The sequence below is a fragment of the Microcaecilia unicolor genome, chromosome 10 (genome assembly GCF_901765095.1).
Source record: "Microcaecilia unicolor chromosome 10, aMicUni1.1, whole genome shotgun sequence".
Classification (NCBI taxonomy): domain Eukaryota; kingdom Metazoa; phylum Chordata; class Amphibia; order Gymnophiona; family Siphonopidae; genus Microcaecilia; species Microcaecilia unicolor.
The window spans coordinates 31,849,071-31,870,102 of NC_044040.1; the positions used below are offsets into that span (position 1 = coordinate 31,849,071).

The 21,032-nt window shown below is 42.0% G+C and overlaps 1 protein-coding gene across 1 annotated transcript in view; it reads left to right on the forward strand.

The window, feature by feature from the left end:
* IQUB (IQ motif and ubiquitin domain containing) overlaps positions 1-21,032 on the forward strand; it is a 100,452-nt gene that overhangs the window by 20,473 nt on the left and 58,947 nt on the right. Inside the window, exons 3-7 of the mRNA XM_030216482.1 lie at positions 1,632-1,766; positions 2,940-3,107; positions 3,206-3,381; positions 9,792-9,947; positions 19,602-19,812. Of these exons, the coding sequence (XP_030072342.1) occupies positions 1,632-1,766; positions 2,940-3,107; positions 3,206-3,381; positions 9,792-9,947; positions 19,602-19,812 (846 nt within the window). The remainder of the gene's footprint in view (positions 1-1,631; positions 1,767-2,939; positions 3,108-3,205; positions 3,382-9,791; positions 9,948-19,601; positions 19,813-21,032) is intronic.

The following is a 21,032-nucleotide window of genomic DNA, read 5'->3' on the forward strand; positions in this document are numbered from 1 at the left end:
CTTTGCTTGGAGAAGTAGCTCTGTTTCTGAGAGGAGTGACACATCTGCACCCCCCTCTTTGTCCTTCCTTTCCTTCTTGGGACCTCAGCCTGGTCCTCCCAGGTGTTGTCCGAGGCTGTGTCTTAGCCCCTGCATTTTACTTCCAGCAAGGTACCTCCCAAGATGGCGTTTTTGGTGATCACCTCTGCTAGGAGGGTTTCTGAATTGCAGGCCATATCTTGTCAGGATCCCTATATCTCCTTCTCAGAGGATTCTGTGCTCTTGCACACGGTACCATCCTTTTCTTCCAAAGGTGGTGTCTCTGTTCCATGAGAATCAGGAGGTTTGTTTCTCCTCCATGGTGGGGCAGGGATCAGAGGCTTCACAAGCTAGATATCTGGAGGACACTGTTCAAGTACCTCAAGGAGACAAATGAATTTCATCTCTTAGACCACATCTTTGTACTTTTCCATGGCCCTCAGAAGGGCCACGCAGCCTCGAAGGCCTCCATTGCGAGGTGGATTAAGGTGGCTATTGAGTCTGCTTACATTGACAAGAATCATCCAGTGCCTTCACTCTGCTAGGGCTCAGGCGGCTTCCTGAGTGGAGGCCCAGGCAATATACCCTGAGTAGATCTATAGGATGGTGACTTGGTCGGCATGTCATTCCTTTGCTAAGCACTACAGATTGGACATATTGGCCAGAGCCCACCTGGACTTTGGCAGAGCTGTCATTCATGGGGGCCTTGTCTTCTCTGAACAAAAGATCTGCTTTGGTACATCCCATTGACTCAGAATAGTGGAGCTGACACTAAGAAAGGAGAAATTATGTCTTACCTGATAATTTTCTTTTCTTTAGTCAGCAACACTGTTCTGAAGTTCCGCCTCTGGAAGATCTCAGCCTGGGATTCTGGGTGTGTTCTGTGCTTCCTTTTCAGTGCTTTAAAAAAATTTCATTTTGTGATTGGCAGCCATACAGGTTTCCATGATATGGCTATATCCTGGTGTATACAGGGCAGCAAGTGCCCCAACTCTGTGGTGTTTTGCACGCTTGATTATCATTACAGTTGCAGTGGTTGATGGGGCATGGGCGCATTACAAAGGGACCTTCTGCTGCTTGGGCAGATGCATACTACATTGTTCCAGGGAGCACCTCTGATTATGCTAGTAATGCCATTGGCAGAATTCAGTTTTCTTTATCTCCACCTACTGGTAGGAAGGGATAACACTCATTGGTTCAGAACAGTGTCACTGACTAAGGAAAAGAAAATTATCAGGTAAGACTTAATTTCTCCTTAATGTCAGATAATCTTCTAGGCTAGATCATACATGTCTTATAGCTAAAGAAGTATCATATGTGTCTTCTACTGACATTTATAATTTATAACACTGTAAAACTGTTTGCCACCAAAAATGAACATTCAATAGATGATTATCTTTCCAATTAGGTAATATCATTTTCTCAGCAATAATAAGTGTATCAGATAGTTTGCATTGTATTTTATTATTATATTTTCAAGTATAATGGATTTAAAATAGTAAGCAGTAGACTGTTTTGTAAATACCTCATTCTCATGTCTTAATTTCTGCAGAATTATTGGTGAAGTTTGTATTTATAGCTAGAATTCTCTGTTTTTGTGTGTCTTTTTCCAGTTAAAATCATGTTAGTCCCACATGGTCATGTGATAACAATGGCTTTTGCCATTAGCTGTACTGCAGGAAATCTCAAAGAACACTTTGCATCCAAGCTAAAAATACCACGAACAGTAATTCAATTCATGTTTGAAGGTATGAACTGTATTTATGATGAGTTAAATTCTTACACTTCTGTATGTTCTCTAGTTACATATTTTTATTCTTACTGTGGTCGGAATGATTTCTTCCAGGTAGGTCATGGGAGAGATAGGAAGGTCTCACATTAAGGTGGTAGACATTAATATATTACCATCTTTGTTTGATTACCTCTATCAGTCTATATTTAAGTTTTGAGCCCCCCCCCCCCAAAAAAAAAGGCAAAAACCTTGCTAATCAATTTGCTTCTACACTTTTGTAACATTGCACTTTTGTTCAAAGTTTTAATTTTTCCACAGACCCTTGCATGGTTTAACAGTTTTGCTTTACATTTCTGCTTGGATTTCAAAAGTCGGGTATTTAAATCAAAAATAAAAAGAAGCTTTTTTTTTGTACAGTTTATTTTCTTTTTCAGAAACTGCAGGAAATGAGATTGTTGGCTGGGATGCAGAGGTTTTGTGTTTCCTCCCTCCGTCCTCCCCAACACATACACTCAGAATTTACTCCTCAGCTGCTTCAGTTAACTGGGGTTCTGACCAGGAAAAACACGGGTATAGAGCAAATAGTAACATAAAAGATGGTCAGAAAAATAATATATGTGAGCTTTTGTTTTTGAAGTAAGCTAGAAATGTACAACTGTACAGAGCAAAATATGTATATTCAGATACTAACATTTAGTGCACGCTAAAAAGCGAGCCTTTGTAAAGGGACCTCACAGTTATTAGGGAATAAAGCATCATTGGGGCAGTTTTCAGGTTATTTGTAGGGTTTGGAAGCTAATTTCAAAGGGAAACTCTGCATGGAATTTCCCTTTGAAAATCTCTGTCCTGGTGGGAATGAAAGGTTACAATAGTTCTAGCAGATGCCAACCTTTCTTTCTGGAAATATGCATAGCTAATGAAAAATACATTTTCTGCACATAGTTTGTTGGAATAAACTTGGACCTGCCCCTTTTCCCCTCAGAGAAAAGTATACATGCTGTGGATAGTATGGATATGTTTTCCAGTACTGGGGAAAGGGGGGCAGTTTTCAGAAGACACATTTATATATGTATTAAGAGCATTATTGTGATGGATATCAAGGCCTTTAATTCACCCCAAGGAAGATCAAATAATTTAGGTCTGCTTGAAAGAAATCACAAGGCGTTGACTGACTTGACTTTCTGTTTAGGCAGAAAAGTTAATGATACAGAGACCCTAATGGATCTTGGAGTTAGGCCGCATGGAACTATTCAGCTTGAGATGTTATCTGTAGACTCCGGAAATTATCCAATTAAACCAGTTCAGCAACTGCAAGATTACAACATGCCTGATGTCATAATGGTCAGAGTTCAAACAGGTAGATGATTTTTCTTGAAAAACATCTATGTATAAGATGTTCTGTATCTTGTAAATATTCCTTTTAATTTATTGGGCTGTTCTGCTCTGTTTATGCAGATACTGACACATTTCAAGATGTGGTAGTTGAGATCGAAAGACTGGCCTGTCATAAACCATATCTGGGTGGATACAGGCATAAAGTAACAGGAGTAGAATTTCATAATGCAGGAACACAAACCTTTCCTAAAAGATATCCAAACAGAAGAACTGAAATGTTTTGTAGGGATGCACAGGTAATCACATAGAATATTGTATCTAGCCTTTTAAAATACATTTGTATTAACGAGGCAGTCAGATCATGTGTATGCATGGATTTTTTAAATTCTCTTTTGGCAAAACTTTGCATGGTTTGGAATGCCCACTAATTAGTCTCAGGTGAATTTCAGTAGGTTACATTTCAGAAGTTTGGTCCTTCTTTAAGGTTTGACCCTGATTAGTCTACTTTTAAATATATCCTCCCTCTAGATGAATTGAACCACTACATAAGTGCTTTTTCATATGTGTTGAAAAGCACTAATAAAAAAGAACAAGCATATACCAACAGTCTCTTTAAATTAAGGAAGATTGACTGTGGAAATCACTGCCTGGTGTTAGTGATCATTACTAGGAACTGAAACACATTTTAGTAGCTAGTTATATAACTAAACTAGCCGTTAAGCCTGTAAAAACGGGCGAGTATTGCAGCCCTCCTCTCTCCCCTGGCCTCACCCCATCCACCGATCCTCACCCCCCCCCCCCATATCCAGCAACCTTCTTCTTTCCCTTGGCCTCCCCCCTCCACCCATGTCCAGCAACCCTCCTCTCTGCCCTGCTCTCACCCCATGTCCAGCAACCATGCCCCCTCCCCCCTCCCATGTCCAGCTACCCTCTTTGCTGTCACTCTGCTGCTGCCTGCAGCGCTTCCACACGGAGGTGAGAGGCGCTGTCAGGTCAGTGCAGGGGGCCCGATACGGAGGGGGGAGGGAGCGGCGGTGGGGACGGGGGACGGGGGGAGGTTGGTTCGTGCGATGTTCGTTTCCAAGCGGCGGCGTCCGACTCCGTTTCCCTCTCTGTTCCGCCCTCTGACGTCATGACGTCTTGACGCAAGGGCGGGACAGAGAGGGAAGTCTGTACTGCGCATTTGCAGGTGAGTCGGTCACTTGCCATTTATATGTTTGATGACAAATCAATGGCAGATTATGGGGATTATTCAAATAGCAATTCAAATAGCAATTTTAGAAAACATCCTATATACATGTAGAGATTTTGAGAAAGTGTGTTGTGGGTGGGGATAGGACATGGTTTGGATGGAGTGATGATCTACATGTGTATTCATCATTTTACAAGGGGAATACATGAAGAGATCTAAAAAGCTCCATGTTGGACTTTACACCTGCCTCAAGGCATGCATAAGTGCCAGCTTGAAGAAGCAAGTGCACAGACTGACAGAATGCCCCATCCTTGCACCTCCTGACTGTCGCCTGGGTCTGGGGGGGGGGGGGGGGGTCTCCCTGGTGTCTAGTGGGGGACAGGAGTGATCTCTAGTCATGTCTTCCCGTTCTAGCTAGCCAACCCCTAGAAGTAGTCTTGCAGTACTTAAGCTAGGAGTCAAATTGCCAAATAAGGTAGAGGTTTAGGGGATGGGAGTCTTCATCTGGGTGGATGATGTCTTTGTTAGGGGATGTGAGGATGGAGAGTGGCTGATAATGACATCAGAGGGGGTTTGGGGATAGGAGTGGCTGATGTTGAGTGGTGTGGGGATAGGTGTATGTGTTATATTGATATTGAGAGGGACTGTGGTGATGGGGGTTGGATCAAAGCTTTAGGGAACAGCAATTTTAAAATGTTGCATATGTGGATGAATAGGAAGAATAGAATGCTGTTTTTTTCCTTGTGCAGCTTTTTAAAATTGTTGCTTCCACTGGATGTGCCCAGTACATGCTCTGCATTTCTGCATGTCATTATAGTATTCTAAAAAAAAAAAAAAAGGATTCACATTTGGAAGTGCCTTTACTAGAATACCTCGGGCAATTGTGAATACCCTTACATCTGAACATTTCCCCCTCCCCCTAATTCTATAAAAGTTGTCAAATGTGTGCCCAAATTGTGCATGCAACTTAATTGAATAAGGAGCTAATTAGCACTAATAATGACTTTTTAATAAGCAATTATTGGCACTAATTAGATTTAATTGGCATTTACGTGCGTAAATTTAGGGCGAAGGATCCGCGCCTAAAATTTAAAGGAGGCACAGAAATGGGAGGGTAATGAGAGCATTCCTAAAATTAACGCGCAATGCTATAGAATAACGGGGATATGCACCTAAGGTAGGCATGTACATTTGCAATGGCCACAGCTCAAGTTAGGTGTGATTCATAGGCATAAGTGCTATTCTATAAACTATGCCTAACTTTAAGCATGCTGATATAATAGCATTTTTTTCTGGCGTTGAATTTTTTGGTACCATATATAGAATATGTATAATTCACTTACGTTTATTTATTTCTTTGAAGCAGTGGTTCTCAACCTTTCTTTTTCCTCAGAATTAGTCCCAGAAGCCTGGAAACTTGCAATCCTGAAACTTATTACAGACAAATGTAATTATCGCCCTACTGCCAACCTTCCTTTCCTTAACAAGATTGTGGAGACTATTATTCACTCACATCTCCAAGATTTCTTGATAAAAACAAATGCACTTCATCCTAATCAAACTGGATTCAGGCTGCACCGCGGCACTGAAACTGCTTTACTTGGCATTACCACAAATATATACCAGACTGGATCAAAATAATTCAGTCCTACTACTGTCACTTGACCTCTCATCAGCATTCAACTTGGTTGATCATACTTTTGGACAGACTCCACCAAATAGGTATTCGAGATTTAGCCTTTACCTGGTTCCATTCATACCTCTCTGATCATTCATATGTAGTTCACTTCCAAAACATGGCAGCAGAACAATTCTCACTGACCTCTGGAGTCCCACAAGCATCAATATTTTCTTCTATGTTATTTAATGTTTTATTAGCCCCTCTTCTTAATCCTTAGCCTTTACCGCCTATGTCTATGTAGATGATATTCAGCTACTACACACCATAAAGTATACCAACGACCATATGATTCAGAACATTAACTAGAATCTGACACAGATCACTGATTGGTTACAGCATAACAAATTATTGCTCAATCCAAATAAATCTAACTGCGCTCTCTTCAAACTGTCCATACACCTCTCTATCCCAGCTCATCCTTCTCGGGGCAAAGGCTATTCCTCAGTCATCTAGCACAAACATTTTAGGCATTATTTTAGATGATTCACGCTCCTTTTGGCCACACATTTATCCTGGCCCATCCTTCTTGGGGCAATAGCTATTCCTAAATCATGTAACACAAAAATTTTAAAGGTCATTTCAGATGATTTACTCTCCTTTTGGCCACACATTTCTACTGTAATTCGACAATGTTTCTACAGAATATGACAAATCTGTTCAATTTGCACTTTTATTGTCCTACCTGCAATAAATATACTCATCCACACTTTTGTTATCAACAAAGTTGACTACTTTAATTCCCTCTATATAGGTCTCAAAACATCTGATATTAGGTGCCTACAAATAGTTCAGAATACTGCCGTCAAACTTGCCACTGGAAAAAAGAAATTCAATCATTTTACTCCACTATTGAAAGCTGCCCAATGGCTCACCCCTGTCCCACTGTATTATCTATAAGATTTTACTCTTGGTTTTCAAAATCCATTTGTCTGATGAACCTCCCTATCTTTCTTATTTGTTAACCCCATATTCAGATACAAGAACATTGTGATCATATTTTCAAAATTTACTGATAGTACCATCCTTCCGGAAGATAATCCATCAACACACCAGGAAGGCAATCTTCTCAGTTCAGGATCCTGAACGTTGGAACAAGCTACCCCAGTCTCTTCAGCAACAGACATCTCTCCAAAACTTGAAACTTGATCCTAAATCCTTTTCTCTGATTTTTACTCCTAATCCTGCTAATACAATCCATGGAGATGGAACCTGTTGAACCCAGTGGACCAGTTTCAGCTGTCCTTTCATAAGCTTTGCCATTCTGGGACAGACCGAAGGTCCATCAAGCCCATCATTCTGTTTCCAACAGTGGCCAATCTAGGTTACAAGATCCCCAAATAGTACAATACATTTTATGCTGCTTATCCTAGAAATATGTAGTGGATTTTCCCCAAGTCCATCTTAATAATGGCTTATGGACTTTTCTTTTAGGAAGCTATCCAAACCTTTTAAAAACCCTGCTAAGCTAACTGCTTTTGTCACATTCTCTGGCAACGAATTCCAGAGTTTAATTACACATTAAGTGAAGAAATATTTTCTCTGATTTGTTTTAAATTTACTGCTTTGTAGTTTCATTGCATGCCCCTAGTACTAGTATTTTGGAAAGAGTAAACAAGCGATTCACATCTACCTGTTCGACTCCACTCATTATTTTATAGAGCTCTATCATATCTCCCCTCAGTCGTCTTTTCTCCAGGCTGAAGAGCCCTAGCCACTTTAGCCTTTCCTTATACGGAAGTCGTCTCATCCCCTTTATCATTTTCGTCGCCCTTCTCTGTACCTTTTCTAATTCCTATCCCTCTATCCCAGGGGTGTAGCCAGACTTCGGCGGGGTCCAGAGCCTGAGGTGAGGGGGCACATTTTAGCCCCCCCAGTGCCGCTGCCACCACCACTTTTTTGACCCCCCAGTGCCCCTCCCCTTTTGACCCCCTTCCCGCCGCCGCCAACCCTCCCCCGCTGTCGCCATCAGGTACCTGTGCTGGCGAGGGTCCCCAACCCTCGCCAGCCGAAGTCCTCTTCAGCGCCGGTCTCTGGGCCAGCGCATTGCTGCTGCAGCTGATGTGGAAGGATTCTGTTTCTGTGTTAGTCGTCCTGACGTCCTGCACGTCAATTTAAACAGAATTATTCAAATTCTGTTGTCATCTCAGTAACAGCAACACAAAATCCCTCCATTGCCAGATATTGTGAAGCAACACAAAAACCTTAAATGTTCTACTCAGAAAATATATAGCAAATAATCTATGGACAGCAGACCTGCAAATATTTTCAGTTGGGGCTAGAGGCAGCAGTTATTATTGGGGAAGTGGGGAAGCAGAAATAGGGACCAGTTATGGGGGATTTCAAGAACCTGACCCTCAAGATTGCTGGTCTTCACAGCTTGGAGGCACTGATGGTTGTAAAGGAAACACAGGCTTGCTGTGTACACCAATTTTTTTGTGACACAGCTCTCACCTCTTGGGGACACACCAGTGTGTCCCGACATACTGGTTGAGAACCACTGCTTTGAAGCAGGGCCGCCAGGCTCAAGGCAGGGCCACCGCTGCTGTCCCCCCCCCCCCCCCGGATCACGGCCTCTGCCCCCCCTGGATTCCCCCCCCCCCCAGGATTGCTGCTGCCACTGTCCCTCCGTCGCAATTCCACATACCTTTGCTGGTGGGGGTCCCTAGGCCCTGCCAGCAGAAGAAGCTTTCCTCCAGAGCTATTCTTCACTCCGCCACATTGCCTGCCCTGCTCCTGTGGCTGCTTTTCCCCTCACATTGCTAATGCTCAATTTAATCAAAACCAAGCATGCGCGATGTAAGGGGAAAAGCAGCTGCAGGGCAGGCAATGCGGCAGAGTGAAGAGCAGCGCTGGAGGAGCGCTGGAGGAAGGCTTCTTCTGCTGGCTGGGCCTAGGGACCCCTGCCAGCCAAACAAGAGGCCCCAAAGCCCTGTGTCTGCTCCTCCCCAGCCTCTAAAGGGGGGCCTGGCACCGGAGTTTTCTCTCTCCTGCTCCTGTCGGGATGTGATCACCCGGGTCCCATCAGGAGCAGGAGAGAGAGAGAGACCCCGAAGCCGGGCCCCCCCTTTGGAGGCCGGGCCCGGGGGAATCTTGCCCCCCTGCCCCCACTCTCGGCGGCCATGCTTTGAAGTAATAGTAGCATAATGTCCTTTTTTGTTAAGCTTTTATCAGACAGATCATGAAAACAAAAACACTTTTGGTGTAGCCTTAGATGGTTTATTGCCATTCCTGTTCTTTTCTGACCTGTTGTCACTTATATATTACTATAGGTTGGAATACATGTAGATAAAACTGCTAACAGCAGAAAAAAATCAAAATGGTCAATCTAGTATGCCCAGGGAGGTGTTAAAATTCTAACTGCCACTCCTAGTGGCTCATAATCTAAATTTTGTTCCTGTGGCAATGAAGGGTTTAGTGACTTGCCCAGGGTCACAAGGAGCTGCAGTGGGACTCAACCCAGGTACTCGGCCTACTTCACTAACCATTAGGCTACTCCTCCACTCCACAAGCTCCAAGACTCAATGAAACTAATATTGATGTCCCAGAATCCAGTCAAAAAACACAAACCTTAAATATTCATTTAAAACTACTAATGTTTTAGGTGTTTCTTCTTTTCTCCCAACTCTCTTTTCATTTGCATCTCTTTAAGGCAGAAAGTCTTAATCTTTACCAGTGGCTGAATATATTGAAGTATTTGGTGTACTGCAGTTTTTCAAATACTAGAAAAAACCTTTTGTCTCATGCCGTATTCATAAATTTTGCACACTTTTGAATGACTGGTGATTTAGTACAATAGTATGACAAATAATTGTTTCTGTTACTATTTCAAACAGACAGTTTTTGAAAAAAACAGATACCAACAATGTACAAATACAACATCTACACAGATGACCAAAATTGGGTGCTATGTGTCAAACCTTACTGACAAATTAATAAAACCAGGGAAGTATGTGACAGCAGCAGAATACCATGCACGAAGACTGAAAGCAGTAAGTGGATGATTTTTTTTAAACTTACCTTACATATTGTTTATTATGCACAGAGAAGGGCCAGTGCAGTAAAGTATGCTTGGTCTTGTATACACGTTAGCTCTGTTTTTGCACACAATTTTTTGTTTGTCCTCCATAGGAAGGAGTTTTGTGCGTGAGGTAAGTGTTTTCAGCCTCGGGTAGATGTTGGTGCACATCTCATTTAAATCCTATGAACATATGAACATGTTAGTTATTCACCGTAAATGCAGAGAAGTGCACAGAAGACCAGACAGTTTAGTGCAAGATTTTTTAACACGGGGATTTTAATGCAAGGTCTGAGAAGGAGCAAAAGAGTTGGCTCGTTCTTTTGTGGTTAGTACTAGTGAGGATTTAATGCCTTTTTCTTCTTCTTACTGCAAGCTTAGGAGACCCACAAGAAAAAGGAAATGCTGAACTATTGGGTAATGGTACTTAGATTTGCATGTACACACATCCGTGCACATGATAGATTTGCCATTCTGCACATAAACAATAGTATTGCAAATCCAGTGAAGATTTTTTGAGGAGTGGTGTAATCACAGCATGTTTGAAGGCATCAGAAACAGTAGCAGTGAAAGTGATAGGTTGAGGATATGAGAGCTGGAAGGGATGACGGTAGGGGAGATAGAGCTGAGTAGATTGGTGGGAATGGGAATGGTAGAACAAATAGTGGGTTTGGAGGAGAGAATATGTGTAGTTTCCTCTTTTGATTTTAGAAAAGGAAGATAGTGTGGCAGGTGGCTGAAGGAAAGATGTGAGAATGAAGGGTGGGAAGGAGAGATGGAGGTGACCGGATGGAGAACTCGACTAACCATGTGAACCTCATCATAGAAGTACTCAGCCATAGTTTGGGCAGCAAGTGAAGGGGAGGAGGGTAGAGTGTGGCAAAGAGATGATGAAGATTGGAGGCAAAAGAATTTGTGAAATGGACATTATACTCTTGTTTGGAAAGGACAAGAGTAGACTGAAAGGAGGTCATCAAGAATTTGAAATGTATGAAGTCAGCATGGGCATGGGATTTTAGCCAAAGGTACTCAGCAGAGCAGGCACAGCAATATAGATAGCGGAGTCTGGAGGTTGACCAAGGCTTGGAATTGGTTATGTCTAATGGGATGGGATATGAAAGCAGCAAGAGTATATAAAGCAGAGGAGAGTTTAGTATTACAGGAAGAGACTGCCTCATTCAGAATTGCATAACATAGTGGATGAGATGAGAGAAGAGAGATGAAACAGAGGTGGAGAGAGTGCAAGGGGCAATAGCCTGAAGTTTCCTAAAAGTGTTGGTGGTGATTGGATAAAACTGTGGGGGAGGGTGGTTAAGTATGGAAGTCATCAAATGATGGTCAGGGGAAGAACTGAGCTGGAGAAGATTTTTTTTTTTAATAAATTGTCTTTATTGGCATACAAGCAAGAAGTCCACCAAACACTAGGAAACACAATTCCGCTCATTGTACATTAAACAAAAAGACTAAAACCACATATGGTTTACTCTTATCCACCTGTGTAAGGCATTGGTCGAGGAGTGTCAGAGTTCTTTGGACAGTATGTATAATGAAGGATCATGCCAAAATAAGTAATTTTCTTTTATAGTCCCCAGCTAGTAGTAAATGACTTAGGACAAAGAACAGATAACGAATAACAAAAATTCCCTCGTTGTTCTCTCCCTTCCATCCACCCACCTCAAGTAGTGGTCTGGTAAAATACATTGTAAGACTGTAATCGGACAGCTGAAACCATAAGAGGTATAAAAAACACTATGTCAAAACATGTGTAATAGAACATAGAGAATAGAACCAATTACCTATTCAACAGGATACTATGATCTTCATTGTCGAGCACCATCCAATAAGGTTCCCATATGTTCTGAAAATGTGCCCGTCTATCAATCCTAATTCCTGCAGCTTTGCATTCCATAAAGCGCCAAATCAAATAAGGATTTTTTTCCAATGAGTAAATTCCGGGAGATGTTTTTCTCCCCAGTAACAAAGCCTTTCTCAGGAAGAATCTATGATTCTCCAAAAGTAGAACAAATTTACCCCTCCTTGAAAGAGCATATTGGAGGAAGAAAAGGGAAAAACATGAGAATATAGCGATTGAGAGTAAGTCCAGATCTGTTTCTATTGTCCTGCTACTAAATTACAATGCCAAAACATATAGCCTAAGTTGGCTTTTGTTGTACCACATTTGAGACAGTTTCCATCACTGGCCAGGCATACCTTGAAGGCCCTCCATGGTGAAACATAAGTTATAAGTATAAATTTATATTCAAGCTCCCTGAGTAACATTTGAACAGATAGATTTGGAATATGTAGCAGATTCTGTTTTAGAGTCTCTATCATAATAGGGCAACCCAATTCCTTGCTCTAGGCTCCTGCCAAGCCCTCCAAACAGTATTCAGGGAGGTGATCCAGCAAAAATTTATGAAAATGTGTCAAAGATCATCTTTGCTCTTTCTAAAGCTGAAAGAACTGATCAAGGATTTGTGCATTATGTACAATCAGTCATGGCTTCCTCAAACCAGCAAGATAGTGACGCATCTGAAGATATAAAAATAGAGAGGTGGGAGGGAGATTAAATAACGATTGCAGCTTAGCGAAAGTGTGAATTTTTCCTTGCCCTTCAAACATATCTCCCACCCATTTTAACCCTTTTTGATACCATCCCTGAAAAGCTGCTGAATCAAGACCAAATCTAAAATCTTCATTGCTGATTAGAGGAAGTAAAGATGAGTTAGAAGAATTGCTGCACAAACGATAGCATCGTCTCTGCAACTTCCTCTCATATATGACCATATCACACGTTGAGTGAAATAATCATTAGACTGAATTGTCTTTTCATGGAAAAACAAATGGACCAGTTATCGGATGTAAGATTAGAGATTCCAACCTAGGAATGGAGGGTTAAGTGACTTGCTCAGAGTCACAAGGAGCTGCAGTGGAAATTAAACTTGGTTCCGCTGGTTCTTAGGCCACTAATCATTAATACTAGGAACTTTCTGAGGTTTATTGCTATTACTGAAACTGAAACACAGGCAATAAAAGAGTACATAAGAAGTGGTACATAAATAGGGAATATCATTCAAACCTGTCCTGAGCGGGGAACCAGCCAATCAGGATTTCAGGATATCCATAATTGATATACATGAAAGATTTGCCTATTCTGCCTCTGTTGGATGCAATTTTATTTCATGCACATTCTTTGTGGATATCCTGAAAACCTGACAGGTTAGTGCTCCATCAGAATGGGTTTGAGAATTGCTTCTATATGTAAAAGGGTGCATAGCATTTTTAAAATTATTTTACTTAAGTTTGGTAGAATTTAACTATCTGCCTATGGGATAGTAAATGACGACAGATATGGGATGAGAACCCAGTTGCTTGAGCAGCTCTATCTTACATTTTTCTTCATTTCTTTCCATGCCCAATTTGAGTACCATTGTTAGACTTGGAAATACAAGACCACAAAGACTTCCAGAAGACAACCACGGCTTTCAGTTTGGAGTTCACAAATACAGGGTTATGAGATGATATAGGCCTGGTAGGACTAATACTTAGCAGAAATCATGTTTTTTCAACATAATTCATCCTTCTTTTGTTTTGATCACAAGGTCCAAAGACTTCCGGAACCTCCAGAGGTCCCCAATGAAGCATTGTCTATCTGCCGCTTGGTGCAGATAGGAGGTCAGCTATCTGCCTTTTTAGAGGAGTGGACCTGAATTACAAATGACCAATGGGTGTTGGATGTGACTTGAAGAGAATACAGTTTGGAATTTCCCTACCACCTCGCAGACGCCTTTATGGAATCTCCTTGTTGTTCTCTTCAGAAAAGCGAAGCGGTCATCTCTACCTTAGCCAAGCTGATAGAACTTGGAGCAGTTGTTCCAGTTTCAGAGTCCAAAAAAAGCAAAGGGAGGATTCTCCATTTACTTTGTAGTCCCACAGAAGAAGGGTTCCTGCCATCCAATTTTAGATCTGAAAGAGGTAAATCGAGCTCTCAAAGTCTCTTATTTCCACATGCTTGGTCATTTTGGTGGTTTTTCTAGGACAGTTTCTCACAGCACTATATCTTAAGGAGGTGTATCTGCACATTCCAATTTGTGAGCCTCATCAGCACTTTCTAAGGTTTGCCATCCTAGGTCAACATTTCCAGTTCCAAGCACATCCTTTTGAACTAGCTACGGCTACTCTTAACTTTTGAAAGGTAATGGTAGTAGTGGCAGTACCTCTTAAGAAAGCAGGGGATTTTAGTTCATCCGTATTAAGAGCAAAGAAGGAACAAGAGAGTCACTGAGTAAAAACCCAAGTTGTTCAGTTTCTGCAATCGCTGGGATGGATAATCAACTTTGAGAAAAGCAAGTTGCAACTTGCCCAGTGCTTAGAGTACCTAGGAGCTCACTTTGACACCCACTTAGGGAAGGTGTTTTTACTAATACAGAGGTAGCTGAAGTTCCAGTTACAAATTCATTTCATCCGGGCTCAGAAGGTGCCCCGAGTTTCAGATCATATGCAAGTTTTGAGATACATGGCACTAACTCTAGAGTTGGTTTCTTCGGCAAGAGCTTATAATGTCTCACTTCCTTGGTAGAAGGAAGCCAAGGTTAGTCTGATCTGGTGGTTGGATACTTGCAATTTAGTCACAGGAATCTCATTAAAGACTCCAGATTGGACAGGACTCACTACAGACAGCAGTGTCCTCAGATGGGGAGTACATTGTTTGGATCAAGTGGTAGAGGGTCATTGGATGACAACCAAAGCTCGATGGTCCATTAGTTGTTTGGAGATTCGGGCCATACAATTGGCGCTTCACACTTTTCAGACTATTCTGGAGGGAAGGACAGTCAGACAGTGCTAAAGTGGTGGGTGATGTCAATTATCAGGCAAGGTCAGAATTCACAGTGCTGCTCCAGTGGGTGGAGGCTCATCTTCAAGTGTTGTCAGCAGCTCACATAGTTCAAAATATTCAAGCAGATTTTCTCAGCAGGAACACTATAGACCCAGGGGAATGAGAGTTGTCGAAAGCAGGCTTTACCATGATCACACAGTGCTAGGGAGTTCCAGTGATGGACTTGATGTCACTGAGCCGCAACACCAATGTTCTGGCAAATTTCAGATTCCCTGATAAGCTCTCATATTTCCTCCTTGGCCTCTAAGGATGAGTCTTGAAAAGAATAACATCTCATCCAGAGTTAATAATTCTAATAGCACTGGGCTGGCCCAGATGGTCATGGTTTGCAGGATTGATTCATTTTTAGTCAGTAGAAATTTTACTCTTACCACAAGTTAGAGGTCTTCTTTGTCAGGGACCAATCTGCATGGACTACCTGTCTCCCTTCTGTCTTATGGCCTAACCCTTGAGAGGGTGCATCTGAGGCACAGAGGTTATGTAAACTCTGCAATTTGTACTCTTTTGCAGGCCAGAAATCACTCTACTTCCTTAACCTATGCTAAGGTTTGGAGAGCTTTTGAGTCTTGGTGTTCTGAAAAGGATATTCCACCTTTCAGGTTGTTAATATGGCAGACTTTGTCCTTCTTACAGGATGGACTTCAAAAAGGTTTGGCATTGACTTCTTTCAAGGTCCAAATGGTAGCACTGGCATGCTTCTATGCTTGACTGAAGGGAGGTTCCTTAGGTTTGCATCTAGATTTAATTCTTAAGCTGTATAGTTCCACCTTGGAATTTGAACTTGGTTCTTCATGATTTATCTGGTTCTTATTTTGAGCCTATAAAGAAAGCTTCATTAAAAGATCTTTCTTTGGAGACTGTTTTTTTTTTCTGGTAGCCTTTTCTACGACTAGGATGATGTCGGAGTTACAAGCTGTAACTTGCCAAGATCTCTTCTTGCGCATTATAGAAGCTGGAATATCCATCAGAGCAGTTTCCTTCTTTTTTTCTGAAAGTGATTGTGAGGGAGTCTATAAGAATCTAACACTCATCCTTAATGACACTCCCTCACAGTTAAGGAGCCACCTTAAAAGGCAAGGCTTAGAACAGGGAAATGGTGGCTCAGCAGATATAGAGTAGGGAGGGTGTAGCCAAGCACCCATAAAAACCCAGAGCTCAAACCAGGCAGAGAAGTCCTAGAAAGAAAGAAGCCTGTCTGCGGTACATGCCTTTACAGCTGATATATAAGGTACCAGAACCTGGCTAAGGTAGACCAAGCTTTAACTTGTGCACTGTAAGGAAGCTGTGCTTGAGGCCTGGTTGGAGCCAGACCAGTGTTTGTGCAACTGGGCAGCAAGGCTGCATAAACTGTGACTTAGGGGCCTGTTAGCAATGGACTGACATAAGATTGCATCTGAGTTTCCAGAGACTTTATTCCTCATTTATTGTTCCTGTGAGGCAACAGACTTCAACATTTGTGTTAATAAAGAATTTTGCTTTTCTTTTTACCTTTGTCTGGCTGTAATTCTGAAGACCCACGCTCAAACCTCGCACACACTATCACAGTGGTGTTGGCCTTTCATGTTAGACAGACTTAGCTCCCTTTTGTTGGGAGCATTGGTAGAAGAATTTAAGCTTTGAAACTTATGTTCCTAGAATCTTGATGCATTATCTGGAGGTCATTAATGATTTTTGAATATCTAATAGTTTTTTTGTGTTGTTTGAAGGTCCACGTAAAGAACAAGCTGCTATGAAAGTGACCATTGTTTGCCATTTAAAGGAGGCAATTGGTACTGCTTATTTGCTTAAAGGGCTTAGAACACATTCGATCAGGGGGTATGGCAACCTTATGGGCCAATGCTCAAATTGTTTCTACAATGGATATTTGTAATCAGCCACATGATCTTCTTTACATTCTTTGGAAACATTTTATAGGTTAGATGAACAGGCCAGGGAAGATGCTACATTTGGTGTGGTAGTACTTTCAGCAAGGGTGTCTTCAACCAGCCCGATGCAAAGATTGGTTTGCTACATCCCATCAATTCTAGACTGGATTGGTAGTACAAAGAGGAAGGAAAAATTTTGTCTTATCTGTAATTTTCTTTCCTTGAGTCCAATGAGACTAGTCCAGATACCCACCCTGAATTCTGGACTGAATTTATTTCTCTTTCCTACTAGCATTCGTAATGCTTTTGTTAAACTCTGTGGGGTTTCTCAAGTAGCCAGGTTCCATATTAAAGAGCAAAAATCTTTTTATTCTCTTCTGACATACACCTCACTCTCATCATAACGTGCAGCACCATTATAACGCAAATTTGTTTACAACGTGATAACGAATTTGACTCCTAGAACTTTTGTACCTTTGGCTTGGTTGACTCGCGGTCCCAACTCACAAGATTGAAGTACCCTTCCAGCTCACATGATCGATGCATACCGTTCCAGCACACATGGTTGATGCACCCTTCTGGTTCAAACATGGTTCCAGCTCATTGCTCTTGAAGTGGTAAGGGGTTCGTTGAAGTGCAAATCATATACATTGGAAGAGAAGCTAAGAGCAATAGAGTGCATTGATATTGGTGAAACACAAGCAAATGTCTCCAGAGACATACATGTTTTGAATTACGGACATTTTTATTCAGGAGCCCTTTTACAAAGACTAGTAATGGCCTATGCAAGTCCAGCATGCGCCAAATCAACATTACTGCCTGGCTACTGCATGCCCCGGGCGGTAATTCTGAATTTGGTGTTTGCCAAAAATATGGGGTAGTGTTGCTTAACCAGCACTAAACAGCAGTGGACACACACTGCATGCCTACTGCCCGGGTAGTGCGTGAGACTTTACCGCTAAGTCAGTGGGTGGTGGTAAGGTCTTGGGCCAAAAATGGACACGCGCTGGTTTTTATTTTTCCACATGTCCATTTTCCAGCCCCTTAAAAAAGGCCCTTTTCCAGGATGTGGCAATAACTGGCCTATCGTGTGCCCAAAAGACCTGCTCACACTAAAGCAGGCCACTTTTTGCCGTGGCTCAATAAAAGGGGTAGTCCCAGAAAATTAAGTACAGGATTGAGAAAGGAGATAATGACTTAAATAATTTATCAGCAATTTTGGAAGATTCACTCTCAGAGGTTTCTACAAGAGCAACTTTATTGGCTTTACTTGTATTTGAGCAAGATTTAAATGCAGTATTCAGATTGCAGACAAAAGATCTGGATGTTTCTTGATGTTACAAAATCTACGCTGGATAGAAGAAAGGAGTTTTTACTTTTAAGAGAAGAAACCAGAGCTAGACTCTAGGGCCTTTGTTTGTGCTGGCTTATCCATGCAAATGTGTGGTGTGTTATCTGGGTTTAAAATATATCTTCTTTGCAGCAGATCAGTTAAAAAGAGCTAGTAGTAGCGGACCGTCTTAGTTTGGTTGGAATAATTGATGTATACTATGAGGTTTAATTGGCTGGGCCTTTGCCTTTTTTTGTTGTTTTTGTTTTATTTCTTCTTTAGGAACTCCTTATCTTTAATAGACTACTCCTCACCTATGTTTTTCTTAGCTTCTTTTGTGTTGCAATTTATTTATTTTTTTAGGTCTAATTATGATGTTATTGCTCTGTGCTTGAAGGAACAAGTGTAAGGTTTTGTATTATTAGTAAAATTATAATTACAGAAATTAAGAAAAAAAAAACAAAGCAAGGAGAATTTTCTTTGTTGGATTGATTGAGCAATATCATGAAAAAGTAGAACTAGAAATTTTCAGAGATATTCAGTTTTCTTTTTTTGGCAAGACCCAATTCATGTTTAAGAGTTCCCAAGTCTCTTCTAGGTCAGTGCCCCTGTCCGGCTGTCTTTTCGTGGATTGTATTTTAGTAACATTTAGTACATTTTGTTAATTTTGTCTATACTTATTCCTCATGTCTAACTCTGCAATAATGCGAGCATCAGTGATATTTTATAAATAACTAGTAAAAAAGGCCCGTTTCTGACACAAATGAAACGGGAGCTAGCAAGGTTTTCCTCATTTAGCAGTTGCCTGTGAGGTGCGAAGCCCCCCCTCCCAGCACCATCCCACCCACGGCGATGCATCCGGCCGCAGCCATCCGACCCACCGTGCCCATCGCATCCACCTTCGTGTTGGTTTGGTGGCGGGGGACCCGGAACCCTGCCACCACAAGTCCTGTGTGCTGACTACGGCGTCATCGTCGGCATTGGTAGCTGTGCAGGGCGGAGTTCTGTGCGTCTGACGTCATGCACGTGCAGGACGTCAGACGCACAGAAGCCCTGCCTCCACAGGCTAGGAACGCCGAAGATGACGCCGTAGTGAGCAGACAGGGCTTGTGCTGGCGGGGTTTCGGGTCCCCCGCCGGCAAAGCAACGCGAAGGTGGGTGTCTCAGGAGGGGGTTGTTGCGGGGGGGTGCTGGAGGTCCTTGTGTTCAGCTGCAGCTTTAGGGGAGGGTCAACCGTTTGTTTAGTTGATTTTTTTTTTCCTGCCCTCGACGTCATGACGTTTGACGCGAGGGCGGGGCACGGGTCTGTGGGGTGGCTTCACCACCATGAATCCACAAACCGTTCTGGGAGACTGACTGACTTCAGTGACGTCAGTGTCCTCATAACCTTGAGGTTGCTTTTTATTATAGTAGATAATTAGTAGGTTCAGTTGCAGTGACCTGTAAATAGAGAAGCAATTGACATTGTGATGATAAAATGATTTCTTTGGCATCCTGTTGATCTCTAAGTAGTCTTCCCTTTTGTTGCATATTTAGGTGTTAGTAATACAAACCTATTTCAGGCAATTCCATGCAAAGAAAATAGTTCAGCAATTAAGACTTCAAAAAATGCAAAGAATGGAGTGGGAATTAAAAGAAGAGTTAAGAAGAAAGAAAGAAAGAGAGGATCGTATGAAAAGTGAATATGAGCGAAGAATGAATCCAAAAACAAGGGAAGACTTTGAGCTTCTTTTCCACATTTTAGAACGTAAGTTTAGAGTGATACAGAGTGGATACCATGGGTCTGATTTTATTTTTGATAACATGTTGAATTTAAATGCCAACAATTAGTGTGTTGTAGTTGTAGGGGTCAGTTCTATAAAGTTTGCCCGTATTTATTCACCAAAATGCAACACACTGAGCTTGAATTTTATAATGGCATTTGGGTGCCTAGATTCCATTATAACTCGTAGAATACTAGTGTAAGTTGGCATTTACGCATGTAAATGAGAATATTCTATAACATACTTGTGTAAATGTATGACACACCCATGCCCATAGCCATACACCTTCCTCTGTGCACACCCCCTCCCATTTACTCACTATGGGCTGCTTACACTAAGTTGCGCTAACGGATTTAGCATGCACTAAGGTGGAGATTCTATATACGGCGCCTAAAAAATCGGCGTGGAAATCAGTGCTGACTAAGCATATTCTGTAATCGGTGCCTAGATTTAGGCACCGATGATAGAATATGCATAGTTGATATCTCAGCGCCTAAAACTATGCGCATCCATTTACACCAACAAAAATGTGGCGTAAATCCTGGTGCGTAGATTTATGTGCACTGGGCCATATTCTGTACCTACAAGTGTAAATTTTGGAATGCCCACAAAATGCCCATTTTCCTGCCCTTAACCACGCCCCTTTCTGCCTGCGCACATTGGAAGTTCAACGCACTTTGTTATAGAATATGCTTAGCAAGTTGTGCATGTAAATTCTAGTTAGTGCCAATTAGTGCACATTATTGCTTGTTAAGTGCTGTTATCAGCCCTCATTAGCTTGTTAAGGGGCCCTTTTACAAAGGCACTGGAGAGCTAATGCATGGGTAGCACGTGCCCAGTCGGCACTACTGCCAGGGTAGCATGTGCGCCCAGTGGTAATTCCAAGATTGGCGTGCACCAAATCCCGTGGTAGAAAATTGGTGCGAGCTGGATGGTTACCGCGTGGGTAGCGTTTGAGCCCTTACCGCTAGGTCAGTGAGTGGTGGTAAGGGCTTAGGCCGTAAATAGGCATGTGCTGGTTTTAATATTAGCGCAGGCCCATTTCCCAGCCCATGAAAAAATAGCCTTTTCCTAGACGCAGTAAAAAATGGCTCGGTGTGCGCCTAAAAGACCTGCCCACACTACCGCAGGCCACTTTTTACTGCGGCTTTGCAAAAGGACCCCTAAGCTTGTTAAGTGACGTGTGTTGTTATAGAATCTGCTT